Below are 18,756 nucleotides of genomic sequence, written 5' to 3' on the forward strand. Positions count from 1 at the left end.
CCCCCCACCACCACAGTGGGAAGGGGAGAGAATCAGAAGGGTAAGAGTGAGAAAAACTCATGGGTTGAGATAAAGACAGTTTAATAGAACAGAAAAGGAAGGGAAAATAATAATGATAATGATAGAATATACGAAATGAGTGATGCACAATGCAATTGGTCACCACCCGTGCTGACCGATAACCAAGTAGCGATCGCTACTTCCTGGAACACGCCTACCATTCATATACTGAGCATGACGTCACATGGTATGGAATACCCCATTAGCCAGCTGGGCTGGCTGTCCTGTCTGTGCTCCCTCCCAGCCTCTGCTTGGTAGCATGGAAGCTGTCCTTGACAGGGTACTTAGCAGCAACTGAAAACATCAGTGCGTTATCAACATTCTTCTCTTACTAAATCCAAACCACAGCACTAGGAAGAAATTTAACTCTATCCCAGCCGAAACCAGGACAATGTGCCGTGTACATTCAGTGTAAAATTGCTGGTTTTCATTATCAGAATTATTTCCACAGACTTGAATATCTTGAATAGTCGGTTATCCTGAATGCTTTGGACATTACCCTGTCAGGAAATTTGAACTAGCCAAATGAAAAGTTAACTAAAAAAACTATTTGCAAGGGGATTATCTACATTATACCTCTTTCCTTTATGACCCCCACACACTTATAAGGAAAAATAACCCACATTTGAAAACTACAAGGAATAATTAAAGTTAATGGAGTGGCTCCAGTTACACATTGTCAGAGGAAAATCAAAATTATAAATTGGTCTGGCCATCCATCAGGATTTGGAGCACACAATGATACATTTGTTCAGGCATTAATTGATGAACCTATAGTAAGTTGCCATTCATCAAAAGATGTGTTGTTTTTTTTTTTTCCCAGAGCACAGGTTGTTGTCTTCCTCCCTTCTTTTTAAATTGCCATATCAGTATTTAATCTGCAGTACTCTAAATGCTGTAATATAATAACTGGGATGAGGTAAAAAAACTTCAAAGTCATTTATACACAGCACACATACATACTTGGAAATCAACAGTGAAAATCAAGAACAAGCCCTCACTTTTACCCCTTGTCGTGGTTTAACCCTACCCAGCAACTAAACCCCACGCAGCCGCTCGCTCACTGCACCCCTCCGGTGGGATGGGGGAGAGAATCGGGAGGGCACAAATAGAAAAACACGCGGGTTGAGTTAAAAACAGTTTAATAGTGGAAATAAACCAAAGTAGAACAGTAATAATAACAATGATAACAACAACAATAATAGAATATACAAAGCAGGCGATGCACAATGCAACTGCTCACCACCCGCCGACCGCGTGTCCCAAACCGTGAGAGCCCCCGCCTTGTCCCGGACCATGCCTCCTAATTATATACTGAGCATGACGTCACATGGTATGGAATACCCTATTGGCCAGCTGGGTCAACCACCCTGGCTATGCTCCCCCCGCCAGCTTCCCATGCACCTGGCAGAGCATGGGAAGCCAAAAAGTCCCCGGTGCAAGCACCACTCGGCAACAACCAAAACATCAATGGGCCATCAACGTTCCTCTCATACCAAACCCAAAACACAGCACCCCCCACAGCTACTGGGAATAAAGTTAACTCTGTCCCAGCCAGAATCAGGACACCCCTTTCCCATCACATATTACTTTCATTAAAAAAAGGAAAAAAAATCTGACTGCAGTCATGAGACATATGAACTAATTGCAGGTAAGGAGAATTCAGTGTTACTCAACATAATTTAGCAATTGATTTAAGCAATGCTTGAAAAGTGTGTGGAATTCCCAGGCACACCTTTTCTGAGCGTCTGAGTGCCCAGAGGCACTAACCACCCAACCCAGGGCCATTTGCTAATCTCAGATGTAGGCATGTAAATACAAATTAAACTCACTGAAATTAATTTAATTAACAGATGAAATTAATGAAGGATTATAAGGGTCAGCATCTGGCAGATTTTTTTCCTATGTCTCCTGAGCTCTGGATCACTAACTAGGTATAATCCAAGCTGGTAAGGGAACAAAATAAGGCTTTTAGCATTTGTATGATCCAGAAGATATGGTCTAACCATAGCTGTAACGGCAAGTTTCACAGTTCAGCCACTCTGCCTCTCCAGGGGAAGATGCTTTCCACATCCTTCAACATACTTGTGTTCTTTCTTTATAGATGTGACTACTAACTTACTGCTCTGTGTGTGCAGCTCATAAACCAGGGAGGAGAGCATGCTGCAGAACTGCTCCACAGGTGCTCGGATGCCGAGTGAACAACCTGGGCTCTCCAGGGGCATCAGCTACATCCCAGCTTTGGACCCCCAGCTCCAAGTGTAGCGTAGGGGGCAGTTCCTCTTTACAACAGATCAACTCTTTAGACGGCCCTTTGGCCCAGGACCTTTATCCCCCGTTAGCATATACCTTTATCTCCTTTGGTGCATGTCTTGCCATCCTCCTCCCGGGTATAGCCTTTGTGACACTCGCATCTGTAGCTGCCCATGGTGTTGACACAGATCTGAGAGCACAGTGTCCCATTGCTCGTGGCACACTCGTCGATATCTGGAGATATCAAGAATTAAAAATGTCCTAAGGCCGGAGGTTTCAGACCTCAAATACAATAAAAGACTTGGTTTAAAGGTATCAGGAGATTTTGGGTTTAAATAAATGAGTAATTGCAGCACCACTGGTGCTTTGGGCTGGAGCTCTGTGCAAACTGCACTATTATTATTAACACACCTGGCATTTTATCGGTTGTTGTGGTTTAACCCGGCAGGCAGCCAAACACCACACAGCCACTCGCTCACTCCCCCACCCCCCACAGTGGGATGGGGAAGAGAATCGGAAAAAAAAAGTAAAATTCGTGGATTGAGATAAAGACAGTTTAATAGAACAGAAAAGGAAGGGAAAATAATAATAATAATAATGGTAGAATATACAAAATGAGTGATGCACAATGCAATTGCTCACCACCCGCCGACCGATACCCAAGCAGTGATCGCTACTTCCTGGACCACGCCCCTTATTTATATACTGAGCATGACATCATATGGTATGGAATACCCTGTTGGCCAGTTGGGTTAGCTGTCCTGGCTATGCTCCCTCCCAGCTTCTTGTGCACCTGGCAGAGCATGGGAAGCTGAAAAGTCCTTGACTAGCAGGGTACTTAGCAACAACTGAAAACATCAGTGTGTTATCAACATTCTTCTCATACTAAATCCAAAACACAGCACTAGGAAGAAATTTAACTCTATCCCAGCCAAAACCAGGACATTGGTGAACACCGTGTGACTGTTTTTGCATCGAAAAGCTCACGGGCAAAGCTCGATCCTGCAAACCTTGGCTCCCTGGCACAGCAAACCACGCAGGGCAGGACTATTGAATCAGGGGGGACTAGCCACACAAGGACCACATGTAAATGATCAGTCCTGAATTAGACAGTTGCCATCTGAATCAAACCCCAAGGATTTATTTTAACAATTAGGCACAGTTATAGTGCTTCGAGGGTTACTGTTAGAATAATTTCCCTCTTCTCAGGCCCAAACCCCAAATACTGTTCAAAACCTGCAGGAGGAATTAATAAAGGGAAAATTACATCAGCCCAACACTTCAAAGTGTATGGGTGCATATGTCCTGTTTTAGGTGCTACCTCCTAATAATTTCAGGGGGATTTAGATCTCTTAGTTCTAGGAACCAGTCCTTAACATAGTTAAAAACCACATTTATTCTGTAATAGTAATGAAAATAAGAAAGGTTTCAGATCTAAATTGACTCCTAAAAGACCTGAAGAAGCAGGATACATCATTAACCAGAGATAAGCACAACACACACTTCTACCCACCCAGGCAATAAGGCTTCTCTCTGTTCCTGTGCCTCTCCCGATCATAGCGATACCCAGGATAGCAAGTGCATAAGACTCGTCCAAAGTTATCTGTGCACTGCTGTTCGCAGGTAGCTTCAGCACAGACATCATAGTCTAGAGAGAGAAAAACATGGTTAGGAAAAATACCAATGGCAATAGCTGGATGATACGACAGCAAATATTTCACCTCTCTGCTAATTAATAAAGTTGAGTTACACTGTTTTTGAGGATTGAAGAAACCTCAAAATAAAACATTCATGAGACATAAGCAAAGAATTATAGTAAAATTGTAATTGCTAATCACAGCTTTACAGTAGTTAGACTATTTCTTAAAGTTGGATTTTAAGCAAGGGGCACTTTCCCAGTTTGCAGAACTTAAGAATTCTTCTCACAGAAATATTAAATTACCTAAAAGCTTTTTGCTGCTTTTTTCCACAAATTTTTAAGTGCTGATAGCAACATTTCCATGCAAAATACTGTGAAACACTGTGAGGCTAACTGCCAAATCTGGGCAGAAAGTATATCATAAGGAAAAGTTAATTAAAATCACACAGTAATTGTTCAAAGCCAGATATAACCCTTCTAGCAAAGAACATACTGCTACAAAACCATTATCCCTCTTAATTATAGCAATGTGAAGATTAGGGTATGGTAAGTCGCTGGCTGGGCTTGTCAGTGAAATCCCAAAAGACTGTCTGAAGTCCCAGTTTGAAACCCAAAGGAGGGTGAATCTGTTTCTGATTTCACTGCTACGTAGCAGCAGAGCTGCAGTCCAGGGAATGGACACCAGAGCAAAACAGGGTCTGACCCACATCCCTGTCCTGCCAGGGGCTGGATTCAGCTCCTGGCATCAGGCTGGTGGTAGGGGCTGGGGGGAGATGGGCAGCCCCCAGTCATGGGTACAAGGGCTTTGCAGTGCCATGGGGAACATTTGCCAGGAGAAGAAAGGAGCTGAAGTAGCATCTAGTCTCAAAACCAGCTCAGGCAAACCCTGCTGAAGGTCGGGTTTTATGCCAAAGCAAGTGGCAGTTTCTGTGATCATTTCAGAGGAACATCATTCTTCACACAGCATCCACTTGGTTGTTACTGTGGCACATGACCCTCCAGTGACTGGGTACTGGGGGCCACAGCAGAAATAGCCTGTCCCTGCTCCAGACCAAATACATCTAAACCAAACCTAAGTGTTTCGACCGAGTTCCCAGCAATGCACTGTGCTTCCATATATACAGTATAAAATAATTAAAACTCAAACTCATTATTGACTCACACTAATGACTAGCAGACATCTCTGGGTACGATGATTTTTTCAAACAATTAAAATGAACTAGTAGATGGTAAAGCAAGTGAAACCACATTTGCTGTATGGAGTATATAAAGCCATGTGTAGCACTGGGGGTAAAAGTGACAGTGTGCCAAGGTACAGAAAAGCACCAAATGAGACTTAACAAGCTGCTGTATGTCACACCAGAGCCCCTTAGACTGAAAAATACTATTTTAACGGTGCCAAGCATTTCCTCCCTTGTGCTTGACACCTTTTGAATAACAGGCATCCTTTCTTTCCTTTTTAATTCACAACTGTGTTGATTTTAACTCTTGAAATCTGCCCGCAGTGCTGTGGTAGTGAATGGCAGTGCCAGGACCCCCAACAGGAACCAGGGTCGAATAGAGCAGAGCCTTGCACAAGCATGGAAGAAAAAAATGGTCATTGCCTTCAAACATGGTCAACCTGGGGGCTAATTTGGGCTTTTTAGGTGATGCTGGGGCTGTAAACTCCTGTTACATTTGGCACTACTAAATAGTCACAAATATAAAGCATTAGTGGTGTTTTTCCTGGGCACGGTTGCAATTTTCATTTTCCACTGAAATAAAATCAGTTGATTTAAATTAATGGCCCTTATGCAGCAGAATTTGAGCACTTGGCACTGTATAGGGCCAGGCACGAGTTGCTGGCATGCTCCTGTGGGGCTCCTGCTGGCTGCACCTTTGCACACAGGGGAGCGAGCCTGGAAAGACTACACGGGTGGGCACAGACAGATGGAGAACAGGCTAGTATGCCCAGCACTGAGCTGAACACACCTGTTCCTTAGCCAGCGTGTCCACACAGATGATAGATTTGGCCTGTGCCATGTTCAGCCTATTTAGAGTGGAGGCAAAATGAGCTCTGTCCTCCCTGCACTTCCATGAATAGATGTGCCCTAATAAAATCATAAAAACCAGAGCTGGAAGGGACCATCTTCCACCACAAGCAGGATTAGCTATGCGTAAACCTTTCCTAATAGACATTAATCTAACCTGTACTTAGAAATCCCTCAGGGATGAAGATGCCCCACCACCATGCAGCCTATTCCTGAGATTAAATATCTTTGCAGACAGAAAGTTTTTTACTCATATCTAATCCAAACTCCCCTTATAGCCATTTAAGCCCATTATTTTTGTCCTCTTCTTGGCCATGAAGAACAGTTTACTTTCCCCCTTGCAGAAATTTTTCACATACTTAAAAACTGTTGTCACATCTCCCCTCAGTCTCCTTTTCTCTAAACTAAACAATGCCAGTTCTTTTTAATCTTCTCTCTTTTGCCATATTTCATGTAACTACTCTTTAAATACAGTTTTCGCATCCACTTTAGCAGAGCTCCATCAAGACCATTGCTACATTTAATTTCATACAAAGCTAGGGAAGGGTCCGGGAGGTGGAAATCTCCCTGCTGGTGGTTCCCACACATTCAACCCAAGTCACACAGTGGCTGTGGGCAGGTCCCACATCATGGAGCTGTGCATCCACAGAGCTTTGGTCCCAGGTAGCATGACTTCCTCAGGAACAGTCCTCACAACTGGGACAAAATTGGGCAAAAGGTGCTGCAGCTCCTGGCTGCACTGCACCACCTCTACGTGCTCTGCAGAACCGAGATGCACACGCCCTCCCACGTTCAAGCCCCTTGTCTGCCAGCTCAGCCTAAGAAACGTGGTTTGAGGATGAATCAAAGCCAAACAGTGAGGATCAGGCTGTTCCAGACTTTAGGAAAATATGAAAAACCGAAGCAGAATAACAAATGTCTCTATGTATATTTCAATGAACTCAGGAATGACAACGCAACATGGAAAGTTACACCAAGGAAATTTCTGAAATAGCATTAGTGAGTAAAGAGCAGATCTGATTAGTGTTTGCCTGTCATAGAGTATTTTGCTGTGAATTAATCCACAGCCAGGAAACTCAAGTAACAAACCAGTGGTAGGGAGGGTGCTCTCCAAAAGAAGTTGCTTCAGACTACAGCTGTCCCTGCTTTACTCTTGGTGACGCCATGAAACAGGACCTGGTTGGAGCTCTGAGTCTCCAAAGCAAAGAAGAAGGAGATCATTCAGGAGAAAAGGGTGAGAAGCTCTTTTTGACCTGCTTTACTGGTCAACTGGAGCAGGAAGAGATGCTACAGGGGGGAATCAGACACACAAAGCAAACTCCTCTCTATGTTTCCTGAGGATCATTGCTCCCTGCTCTTGCAGCTGAAACCCAGAGAGAATGGTGAGTCCAAAGCAAATGAAATGCAGAACCTGGGGGCACGGACTCATACTGGACTGCACTGATTTCTGTTGCTTTTCAAGGGCAGATGAGAAATAACAGGACAGAAACCAAAGATGGACATGGACAAAGACACAAACCTTTGGGGAAAGTGTCTGTTTAAATAACATCTGTCTGAGAAGGAGATCATTGTCTTCCTGAGGCAGCCATAAGAGGTTGGACAAGGGAGGGTCTATCCCTCTCCCAACCCTCCTCCCTGCAGTCACTGCTAAATCACGGAGAAGACAGGGCTGGAACTACTTCTCACGGCTTTGACTTGCCAGTACTGGATTAAAAGGTGCAGATGTGCTCTAACAGGCTCACATCTGTAATGCATTTATGTGCCTCTGTCAAGATATGCATTTCATACAGCTACTCTGTCAAGATTATGCCAAAACAATGTGTGAAGAGCCAAGTGATGTATTGTAACAAAGTGAAACGAGTGCTTCACTGAATCATGTTTCTCATCCCTGTACCAAAGGCCCAGATCATCTCAGATGCTATAGCAATTGCTGTGGCCTCTGAAGTTCAAGGCAAAATATAGATCGAGCTGAAAAAGGGGAAGCGGAGATACAAAGGGAGAGGAGCCACAGCCAGCAGAGAAATTCAATTAATGGCAGAAACTCTCAGGTTACTGAGATGCAGCTAACAGACAGGATTAAGTGAAGTCAGTGGGTACATAATAAAAGCTGCTTTCATAATCACCTAAAACCTCGAGATGAAAATTAGAAGCCTAAAATAATTTATTGCCATGGCTCTCATTTTATTTTTTCTCCTATTACTTCTTCTGCTGTATCCATTTTATTTAGTGAATAACCAGTGTATAAAATTGTTACAATCCATAGGAAAGCTGGAGGCCAAACTGTAGAGTCCTGGCTTCTTTCCACCCTGAAAGGATTCAGGGCTTCTGCCTCCTATGCACACAACAGCCTTGTACAACACAGCACAACCATCTCCTCCGAGTGTCCATCTCGCCCTGGAACTGTCATCTCATGCCACACACACCGAGACAAAACTCACTGCAAAACCATGGGCTAAGGAAGTCCTTGTGAGCACCAACTTCACCCAAACCCTACCCAGCTCCCCAGGACTCCGGCTGGCACCGTGAGCCATTCCTTCGCAAGGAAGCAGCAAATGTACAATTCCTGTTTTGAGAAGATGGCTTTTTTTTTTTCCCAACCAGTCTGCTAGTGTTTCCAGCCAGCAGCAAAGAAGATAGAAATTAAAAAAAAAAGCAGCAGGATCAGAGTTTGGGTTGGCTGGAGACTGTAACTCAAAAAACAGCTGACTCTCAAGTATGTTAATTTGTCACTTTTCTTTTCAAAACATCACCATCTCAAACTGGGAAAACTCTCAGGTCAACTCGAGGCTTTCCACATGTCATCAAATAGAAGGATGTGTTACCATAAATCAACTTTTTAACCTGCTTTTTGGAGCAAACAAGGTTTATTGGCTTGTCGTCTCTGGCCATTTGCTTCTGCCTGACAGTTCCTCTTCTCCTATAACTTCAGAGCCAATTTCATCCAAATCGGGCGAAGCAGTGGGAATGACTGAAGAAGTTACATTGCTACTGCTCATGTGAAGCCATTGGCTTATTGGGTAGACCCAACAGAGGCCTCCACCAAGGTTAAGGCAGGCAGAGCTCAGCCTTTTCCTAAAAGAGATCTCATTGCAGCAACCTCTGAGCATTGGGTCCCTGGTACTGTCTTTGCAAAGCGTATGGGCAGTTCCCCTCTGCCAGGAGGGGAATGTTTTCTTTTCACTACTGCATGAACTACCCTGAATAATTCCCCATCTCCCTCTGCCCCTGGTCACAAGAAAGCCATGCCCACGACCAGGAGAGGTGGTGGAAGAGACACTCTGTTTGGCAATGCTCTCCCCTCGCTGACATCTTCAGAAAATAGGTAACTAAAGGCCGGACTAACTCACCTAGTCACCCACCCCCTGTGCACTTACAAGCCAAATCAGCTGTGCCAGATCCAAGGGGTGCATGGCAAAAGCCATCAGCCAGGAAACGTGCTCCTGGATGCACAGATGGCTCCTGCATACCTAGCCAAGAGCAGAATGTGGCCCTGCATTTGCAGCAGGTTGTGTTACAAGATCTGTGCAGCCACATGTACTTAGGGGAGGATCAAGGCTTGGAATGCTAAGTGAAACTTTCGGAAGATGCTGATCTTTTTATTTTCCCAACAATTTCTTGGAAACAGTTCCCCCACTGACACATGAGATATGGCCGAGTCTGTGGTTGTATCAGGATGCTCTTCCAAACTGGCAGTGTGGAGAACAGGGCAAATGGGGAAAGACAAATGCATGGGGATACAAGGGGTAAGAACAGTGAAATCACATACCTTCAGGGATGCACTGTCCAAGAACAAACTTATAACCCTTACAGCATTTTTTCCTGAAAAACAAACAAACAAACAAACAAACAAATAAATACATTCTCTAAGGGTTGGTGCTGCCTTTAAAAACAGTCACGGATAGATCATGGATGAGACGAACCAAACAAGATGAGGATCCTGAGCTTTGCAGTTGGAGGTATTTCAGCATTAAAGAACGCAACATGGAAACCCACCACTCAGTCCATGAGGCTTTTTAAATGACAGCATGGCCAGCCACCTGAGGAGCCTGGGGCTGGGTACCCCAATGCTGACCCACTCAACATCCCAAGTAGTTTCTGAAAATCCTGCTTCCTTGTGTTGAAAGGATGCAGCATACCTCGGTGCTGTCCATATACACAACTCAGGTCATAATTTTCATGATAAGGTGAAGGGTGTTTTCAAACATCCATCATTACAATGTAAACTTGCAGAAAGGGGTAAGTCTCAGCTAGGAGTACACACAAGATAAATGTTATCAGTCATTTCTCATCTTTTAATAAACCTGGAAGGTGATAAGTGAAATATATTGGGTATTTCAACTGGAGCGAGGGAGAGTATCTTATATAGGCAGGGGGTGAAAACTGCAGTGAAGATTCAATAGGATCAGACACTTTTTATGTGCTTATGATACGAACAAAGTCTGAGTGCTGAGAAATTAACGTTTCTTACACACTGGCCTGTAATGACATTTAGGCGTTCAGCTATATCTGCTTCTTTGCTTTCTAGGCAGCAAACCACAGCAAGTCACCAGGACTCCCAGCAGCACTGAGGCGCCTTTACAAATGGCTGTGTCCCTTATCACCCTCAGAGCTACTCGCTGCAGGGGCCTGCTGACCTTCAAAGGGTCCCAGGGTGGTGGCTACCAGGACTGCCGCAAGAGAAGCAAACTGCTATTCAGTGTGCTATTTTATCAAGTCTACATGAGTCTGAGGGGAAAAAAACCTGTGTATTTTACAAATTCACAGTTTTTCATGCCTTGTGGACATGCTGAAATATCTGCAAAACTGGGAAACCATCCATTTGGTCTTATCCTTTAATTCAACAATCGATGCAGAAGAGTGCTAAAGCCATGGCAGTCAATGACACAACACTCCCCTAGACAACACGCAGCCATCACAAATCATCATTATGTTGAATTTAAATCAACTATCAGTTGCAACTGACCACTTAAACAATGCATTACTCCAAACTATGTAAAAACAAACTTTGGCTCCATATTTTATCTGCTTCCAAAGATTAGCTGGAATATAAATTATGCTTAATGAAGGTTGAACATCTGAAGAAGAAGCCTTGCTTTGTTATGCAAACAGTGGTTCCTCATTAGACTTTTCTCCAAACACTGCTGTGAAGTTTTATCTGCAAGACAAACAAATGCAGGAGGAATGAGTTCAAAGGTGCATCGGGGAGGCTGTTCATATGCTGCAAGCTATGCCAATGGCTTTCCAAGTGCACATTCATCTCCTCCTGCCTGCGGAAGAAGGAAGGCTGATAAAGGCTTGCTTGTAGCTGCTCTTCAGAGGAAGATACAGCCTGACTTGAGAGGAGAGAGGGCTGGGAGATGGGAGAGGAGAGGAGGGCATCCCTGCCATGAGATGCTGACCTGTGGGGTTGTGCCAGCCAGAACTAACCAGAAAGGGGGAGCAGCAGCTTTCACCATTTCTACCCTTCTCCCTGGGAATTCCCACCTGATTTTCAGGCTTAGGACCCTCACCCTCAGAGTGGCTTGTGGCAGCAGATGCAAACCTCAGCCGGCACAGCCTGCTCCTGGGTAAGGGCTTTCCTGCTGGGAACCTTACAGAAGCCACCCCTCTTCTCTCAACTCAGCCAGCAATGGCTTTTGGCTGGGCTTATTGGTTTTCTCATGGCTAAATTGTGGCTTTATCTGTCTTCCTGGATTCTCCTGATAGCCAAACCACTTGCCCTGTTCAAACCCCTCTCCCACAGCTGGCCTGCCTACAACACATCTTATGCCAAAAGAGCAGACAGGTGGCTCTGCATTCCCCATGGCACAAGGGAAGTCCCTGCTCAGGAACATCCAGCTAAACCTATATCCTACTGCTGTTACTGAGGGACAGTGGGTGATGTAGGGAAAGACAGCTGAGCCTGAGAACCCGCCACATGCTGAATTACAGCCATTAAATACTGCCCTGGCACCCTGAAGCAAGCACAGCCTTGTGTAGCCTTGCCGAGGGTTGCTCCAGTTAAAGCAACTGGAAAATTGTGCTGCCCTGGCAGATATCCAAGCCCCTGCTGAAATCTGTAGCTTCAATGGCATCTTGCAGCAACGAGTTCCACAGGAGAATGAGATGTTTTTGAGAAATTATTTCCTTGTTTTCAGTCTCTCTTTCAGTTTTTGTTGAATTTTCCCATAGTTTTCTGGTAAGGAGATTTGGAAATATTTTCTCTAAATACCTGAAGATTTTTCCACATCATGAAAGCTTTAAATCACACCTAAAGAAGTGGCTTAGAGGAGGGATGCCCTGCTTTCAGGATCACACTCCAGAAACCAATTCCCTATGACAAACAGTTCCCAATTCAAGATTACAGCTCTCTGTACTGGCACAGCCTGTACTCAACAGCAAGCTTCAGCCATCAGCATGATTTTGCCAGGGAAACTGCTACTTTAGGGTTAATGCACAGGAAATACAATACGACAATACCCGTTTCTCTGAACATTACATTGCAACCCTGGGATTCCTGCATGCTTTAGCTTTTTACATTCCTAAAGAGAAATTCATCAAAATGATGGACACGAGTTGATCATTAGCAAAGGCATTTTGATAGCAATTCATTTTCAGACATCCAGCTCCAGGTTGACATGTCTAATCAACGTTGCACAGCAGCAATCTTGTTATACATGATGAGAGGTAAGAGGGGGTCCCCACTGATAATTTTAGCTACTGAATAACTTTCAGCGAGGCAGTTGCTACGTGGCTGTACATGTGAGCATACACCAAACATGAACTAATACATGGCTGTGTAAGAAGCTCAACCACTAAAATCTGGATCTATGGGGAAATTAAGTTGATTAGTTAACATTAAATCTGGTTTCCAAAAGGAGAAACTTCTGGCAGATTTATCTGTTACAGCTTTTAATAGGGTGCTTCAGCTATTCAAAATATAGCAGCTTCTGATTCTCATGAAATCTTCACTCAGGAACATGCACAAGCCCAAATTCACAGGGGGTTTTGGGTACCATGATTTTGATCACTGCAATGTCTAGCTTTTGTGTTACCTGTAACAAAATCTACAGCCCTTAGCTCAGGACTGCTAAGCTAAGGGACTCTCTCAAAGCAGTCACCCTTTTTTTCTGACAGGTAGCTGCAGGAGAAGCAGAGAGAGGGTCAGCTACTCCCCTCTGCTGTGGAGGTTGAGGTGCTCCTGGATTGCTGAATGTTAGAAGATGAGAGGTCAAGCCTTTGATACCAATAAACACATCCATGACTAGGCAAGCAGAGGATCTACCTTTGTTGCAGGCCTTTATGGCCCATTGCCTTGCAGACTGGGAGGGGAGCTGAATTTTCCAGGAGCACTCCCCACGTTGCATTGCCCGCAGGTCCCCCCTGTGCCTGACACACAGTGGTGCACCAGCACAGCACCCCCCGCCCCATCTTGCAAAGCTGTAGCTGCTTGATAGCATCGCCCCAGACAGGCAGGATGAAAGGCAAGATGCAAGAAACGTGGCTTAATTAAGCCACCACTTTATTAAGTTAGCTTATCTGGGAGCTATCAGCAGTAACTCATCCAGTGCAGACCACAGCTTTTTCCCATAATTGTTTCCACCTGGTGCAGGGCTGCCGTCACCCCCAGCCCACCTCCTTCTCTTCGCTGGGACACCGTGGCCGGTGGCGGTGCCGAAGAGACCTGAGTATGCTGAACCGAGAAAATACTTCTGTGGGAGAGGGCAGGGAGTGATTCAGGGTCCTACAGCAGCTGAAATGCTTTGGAAATGCAAATAATAACAGGATAAAAATTTAACGTGGGAATTAACCTGTATCTGTCCGCAGTAACACAACAGCGACTTGGGATGTGACAACAGCTGGCTCAGAGCTGCTTGATGCATTATAGAGGTTTGGATTAACTTCAGCAAAAAGCCAACTCTGAAACTCTATCATGAAAATTATGTTGAAAAAGATACATGATGGCCATTTAATGATTTAAAAAATGGAAGGCAAAGGAGAAATGTGAAGGGAAGGGAAAACCAAAAGTTTTATACTGGTTTCAAATGAACATAATATGTTAAGGAAACTCTTGCTAAAGATGTCAAAAGAAAAAACAGAAGAGTCCACACTAGGAAATATTTGCCTCCTAGGAGCAAAGCAGACACAGAAATCCCTACGCTGAGTCAGAAAGTGAGATCTTATGATAAAATATTACCCTTTATCCTTACAATGCTGGGGTTCAGACAGACAGTCAGCCTCCAGGATGGCCCCACCCAAACAGAAGTAATTCAAGCAGAGGCACTTTACCTCTCATTCATCAGGGCCTAGGAGCACACGCGTGGACAGTTTCTATAGCTTAGCTGATGCCTGAGATCGCTTCACTGGAAGATGCAGCAGCTCCATAGGTGGTCAGGCAGGTCAAGTGCCCTCTCTCTGACACACTATTTCTGACCTATGAATGTCAGAAGAGTTGCAGTTTAGGGGGCATAAGAGCTGCTTAACATTTTATGTGGGTTTAAATATATCGACACTGTTCTCCCAGGTCAGTGCTGGTAGAAAATAATGATAATACAGTCGAGCAAATATATTTAATCAAAAAGCCAATTTCCTATTGGGAAAAGATAGAAAAAAAATTTTTTAAACAGATTTCTTCAGACAACATCATAACATGAACTCGGAAGAACTTGTGCTGTATCTTGAAGACCTGAGTCAGCAAAGGCCATGGCACAGCTGTGTTTAATTGCACAAAGGGGTCTTTGTTAGAATGGCTTCTTATTGTGCCTGCCCAGTGTTTCTTTTTGATCATCTTGACTTTCAGAAATACACAGTGCAGCAAAAATAAAATACAGCAATTAACTTACAAAAAATAATTAGTCAACTATAAAAGCAAGCCAACAAGGTACCTTAAAAAAAACAAATCCTTGTTTTTCTCATATTCTATATAAAATACAAATGAGGGCCAGGTCTGTCTGCCAAAACATGCACAGACAAAGCCTATCTGCAGTGTAAGTGTATTAAGGAAGTAGCTCAGTAGCTGTGTGCAGTTTCACCGTAATTCACATGGAGAGAAGATTTATGGCAACATGGTGTAAAACTGAAGCAATGCACTTTATTTTTGCTTGCCTTTCCATGGGATACATACCAAAATCTTGAGTAAGAAAGGATGGCCTCCCTGCAGACACTTGCTCAGCATACACTTTGCCATGTTTTCCAGACTTAGTCCTTTTTCACAGTTTTGTAAAGAGGTAATTTATGTTCGCATTGGGTATAACGCAAGGTCCGAGGCCAGCCCTAGCCTTTCCAGCTGAGAGTGAATAACAGAGAGTACTGTGCATGTCTTCCACTGCCTAGGAAATGCTGCAGTGCCTATGACCGCAGTATGTATATGTGCACATCTTTATTTCTCTTAACTGACTGAATAAAGCAGGATTTGCCTGAACAACCACAGAGAGCCACCCTTCACCAGCAAAGCTGGAACTCAGACCTCTGAAAGCAAATTACTGCAACCCATTACTTGATTTTTCTGAAAGTCAGATTTTCAGTGATTAATGCATTGTCTGAGTCTAAGCCATGTTTCTCATCAGCTACTTAAGTCAAATAAATTTACCTACATATTATGGTTTTCTTTTTCTTAGGGAAAAAAAACCAACCCTACTATCTGCTCTTTTGCTCAACTCTGGTTATTAAGACAGATACCAGAAATGAAATCCCGTTCCAGTTATTGTTAATGGGAAGGTTTTGATAAGATTCACAGTTCCTAGGCTCCTCTTCCATGAACACAAGCCAGGCACCAGATCATCCTCTGGCAAAAGCCACATACCTCTGTTGACTCTGGGGAACCATGACAGTGCTTACCCAGGGAGGCTCTGGCCGATGCTCTTGAAAGCTCTCAGACACGCTCTTTGGCTGCTCCTTATTGTAATGTATTGTTAACTGACGACTCCTCTCCTCGAAGTGCTGTTTCATGTCATCTTTTTGCGGTCAAAAGGAATTTTATGGTGCTGGAGTAGAAACTGTGGTTCCTTCTTCTCAGAAGGGACCTTCCAAACTGATACGATGATTTGCAGCCCCTGCAGAGCACGGTATTTGTGAATGCGTGAAGCGCATTCCTCTATAAAAGAACAAAAAAAAGACCTCAAGGGGTGCAAGAAACCCTCCACCCTGCATAGGTATCAGTGGGGCTTGGAGTTATGATAGGCACTGACCTGCACGAAACTGGAGAGGGCACAAAAAGCAAAACTTCACAGGTCTGGGGAATTTAACCACCAAAAATGTCTGTCCTATGTCCTTTTTGTAGCAGTCCCTGGGCCTCTGTTCTCCACTGACACAGTGCAGCACATCTCGCCATGCTGGGGTTTGTGGTTTTGTTTAAGTAAATTAGATGCTATGAGGTATTCAGTTAAGGTGTTCAAACAAAATCTGGGCAGGCAGACTGCTTCCCCAACACATCCCCACTGTGTCAGCAGATCAGCAGTCCCAGGAGATCATCGCATTTGGACTATTTTAGGACTTTTGGGATGCAGGGAAAGGGGTTGGTACAAAAACCCTGCAGGCAGCCCCACAAGAAAAACAGAGCTCTTGAGCTTCTGCTCACTGCAGGAAGAATTAGCAACTAAAACTCAGCTTTTTGGGTCTCTTCTGGGCAGAATACAGACTTTTAAAGATGTTTCCTGTGATCCTTCCTTCCGCTGTGTAATGAAAGAAAAAGGTCATATTGGGATTTCCACGTGAACCATACAGACTAGGGCTTCAAATTTTGGGGGAAGCCGTAATACTGTGCTACAGGGCCAGAACTAATGTTGGCCCTTGTCACTCCCCAGCCCAACCAGCGCCTCCATGCTACAAACACATCGACTAACCACAGACTAATCAGCATTTTTTTCTGTAGCACAGAGCAACTGGCAGCACTGGTAACCATCAGCGCTTGTATCTCGCTTAGCATACCGATGTCCAAAAATGACTAATAAAAAATCTCCCTGTGAATATTCTCTAAGCAAAGAAGGAAACTCTCAGAAGGAAAATATTACACAAATTCAAAAAGGTAATTACCCCTGTTGCCACTGGAAAAGCCATTTGTTGGATATTTTACATGCATGTGAACATCATCCTCAAAATCACATATGTGATTCCTTCAGTGCCGGACTGTACTTTCTTCCCTTCTTGCTTGGATTTTTATTTCATTGTTGGTTTTTTTTTCTTAATGCAAGGGAATGCTCATGTGGTTTATCACTAGACAGCATGTCAAAAATAGCGGAATGATTAAATAAAAGACTTTTGACTGTTCTCATCTGCTTAGGCTCAGCTTTATATACATGCTGTCAGCTTTGTCTTACTCTCTTTTCTTACAAATTTCTTTTATTTTTTGGCATTGTACCAAGAAAATGATTTTGTTTAGTTTTGCAGGTGAAGTTGGTATGGATTTTGCAGAATCAAATTAATGTTTGACAGGTGTGAAATTTGAAGGAAAGAAAAAAATGAATTTTATACAAAGATAGCACTGTTTGCATTTACTACATAGTCTAATGAACTGGCAAAGTATAATGCATCCTCATAAATATATTGTCATTTGTAAGAACAAGTAGCCTTCTAAACCTCAATTGAAATGATCCAAGATTGAGCCCATGTTTTAAAATAACTCACCACTTTGAGATTTAAAGTACAAAACACAAGTAAAAGTCTTTTTTCCACCACCTCTGACTTCCAATTAGAGGACTGTAAGCCAAATTTCCTTCCAAGTCTGTAAATAGTATGTCTTGCTGACAGCACATGTTCAATTTTTTCTCTAAACCAAGGAGAGCCAGAATACAGAACTAATCACAGCACATCTGTCCTGTCTCTTGGATTTTTTAAAACTTCCACAACTCTTCATTTTGCAGCTCCAATTTCCTACCAAATATCCATCTGAGATAGAGAACAATAAATTCCATTTCAGTAAGGAAGGTAGAGCCAGAGCAGAGTCACAAGGAGCTGCACTCACTCGCTGGATGCTGTGCTGTTGCTCGGTCACTGGAGTCAAACAGCAATAAATTGCTGGCAAGCTCTTAGACTTACTGAATCCAGTCCAATCCAATCCCATTTATATAGCATCTTTCATCAACAAGATCACAAAAATGCTGCATAAGCAATGCCTAATAAACTTCTTTTGATAAACAATAAAAGGCAAGCGCCTTTTCCACACGCATGCACAGAAAAACACATCACAGAAACTACGCAAGGAAGTCAGATTTCTAAAGCTAGTTCTCCAAACAGGACATAAATCACAATTAACCTTCAGAGACAAGCTAATAACTTGGTCTCTGTTCACTTAGAGGTGAGCTGCTGCATAAGGACCTGATCCTGATTCTGCAGAAATCCCCGGCAGCTTTGCCATGAACACGTTCAGGATGATGCATAAGCACATACTTAGCTCTGACGATGTGCTACAGTTGCACTTCTAGGAAGAATAGCTTTAGACAATCACTCATGGCATAAACTTAATCAATTCTGGCTGACATTTTTAATTGGAAACTGTTGCAAACATCTTTCTGGTTTTGATGCATTCAAGATTTGACACATACCCCTGCTCCTGTATTCCCCCCACAGGCACACCATCCATCCATACCCTAGACACAGACACAGATATTTAACCCAGGCTTTTCACATGGAACATTAAAAAGCTTTATTTCAGAAATTGCAATTTGATTTCAGTTATAAAAGGGAAATTTGTGATGGTTCTTGAAATTCAGCTCTGGGAAGAAAGCAAGCAAATAAGTCCAGCCAGGCTAACGCTTCCAATTTAAATAGTCTGGAAGTGGGGAGAGCCAGACACAAAGC

The 18,756-nt window shown here is 43.6% G+C and overlaps 1 protein-coding gene across 1 annotated transcript in view; it reads right to left on the minus strand.

Annotated features, from left to right (window-relative positions):
* The window catches only part of LOC142074905 (collagen and calcium-binding EGF domain-containing protein 1-like), a 181,395-nt gene that overhangs the window by 23,864 nt on the left and 138,775 nt on the right, over nt 1-18,756 (minus strand). The window contains exons 3-5 of the mRNA XM_075135870.1: nt 9,749-9,801; nt 3,827-3,961; nt 2,410-2,547 (exon numbers count right to left, since the gene is read on the minus strand). Of these exons, the coding sequence (XP_074991971.1) occupies nt 2,410-2,547; nt 3,827-3,961; nt 9,749-9,801 (326 nt within the window). The remainder of the gene's footprint in view (nt 1-2,409; nt 2,548-3,826; nt 3,962-9,748; nt 9,802-18,756) is intronic.

This window comes from Calonectris borealis, chromosome W (genome assembly GCF_964195595.1).
Source record: "Calonectris borealis chromosome W, bCalBor7.hap1.2, whole genome shotgun sequence".
NCBI lineage: Eukaryota > Metazoa > Chordata > Aves > Procellariiformes > Procellariidae > Calonectris > Calonectris borealis.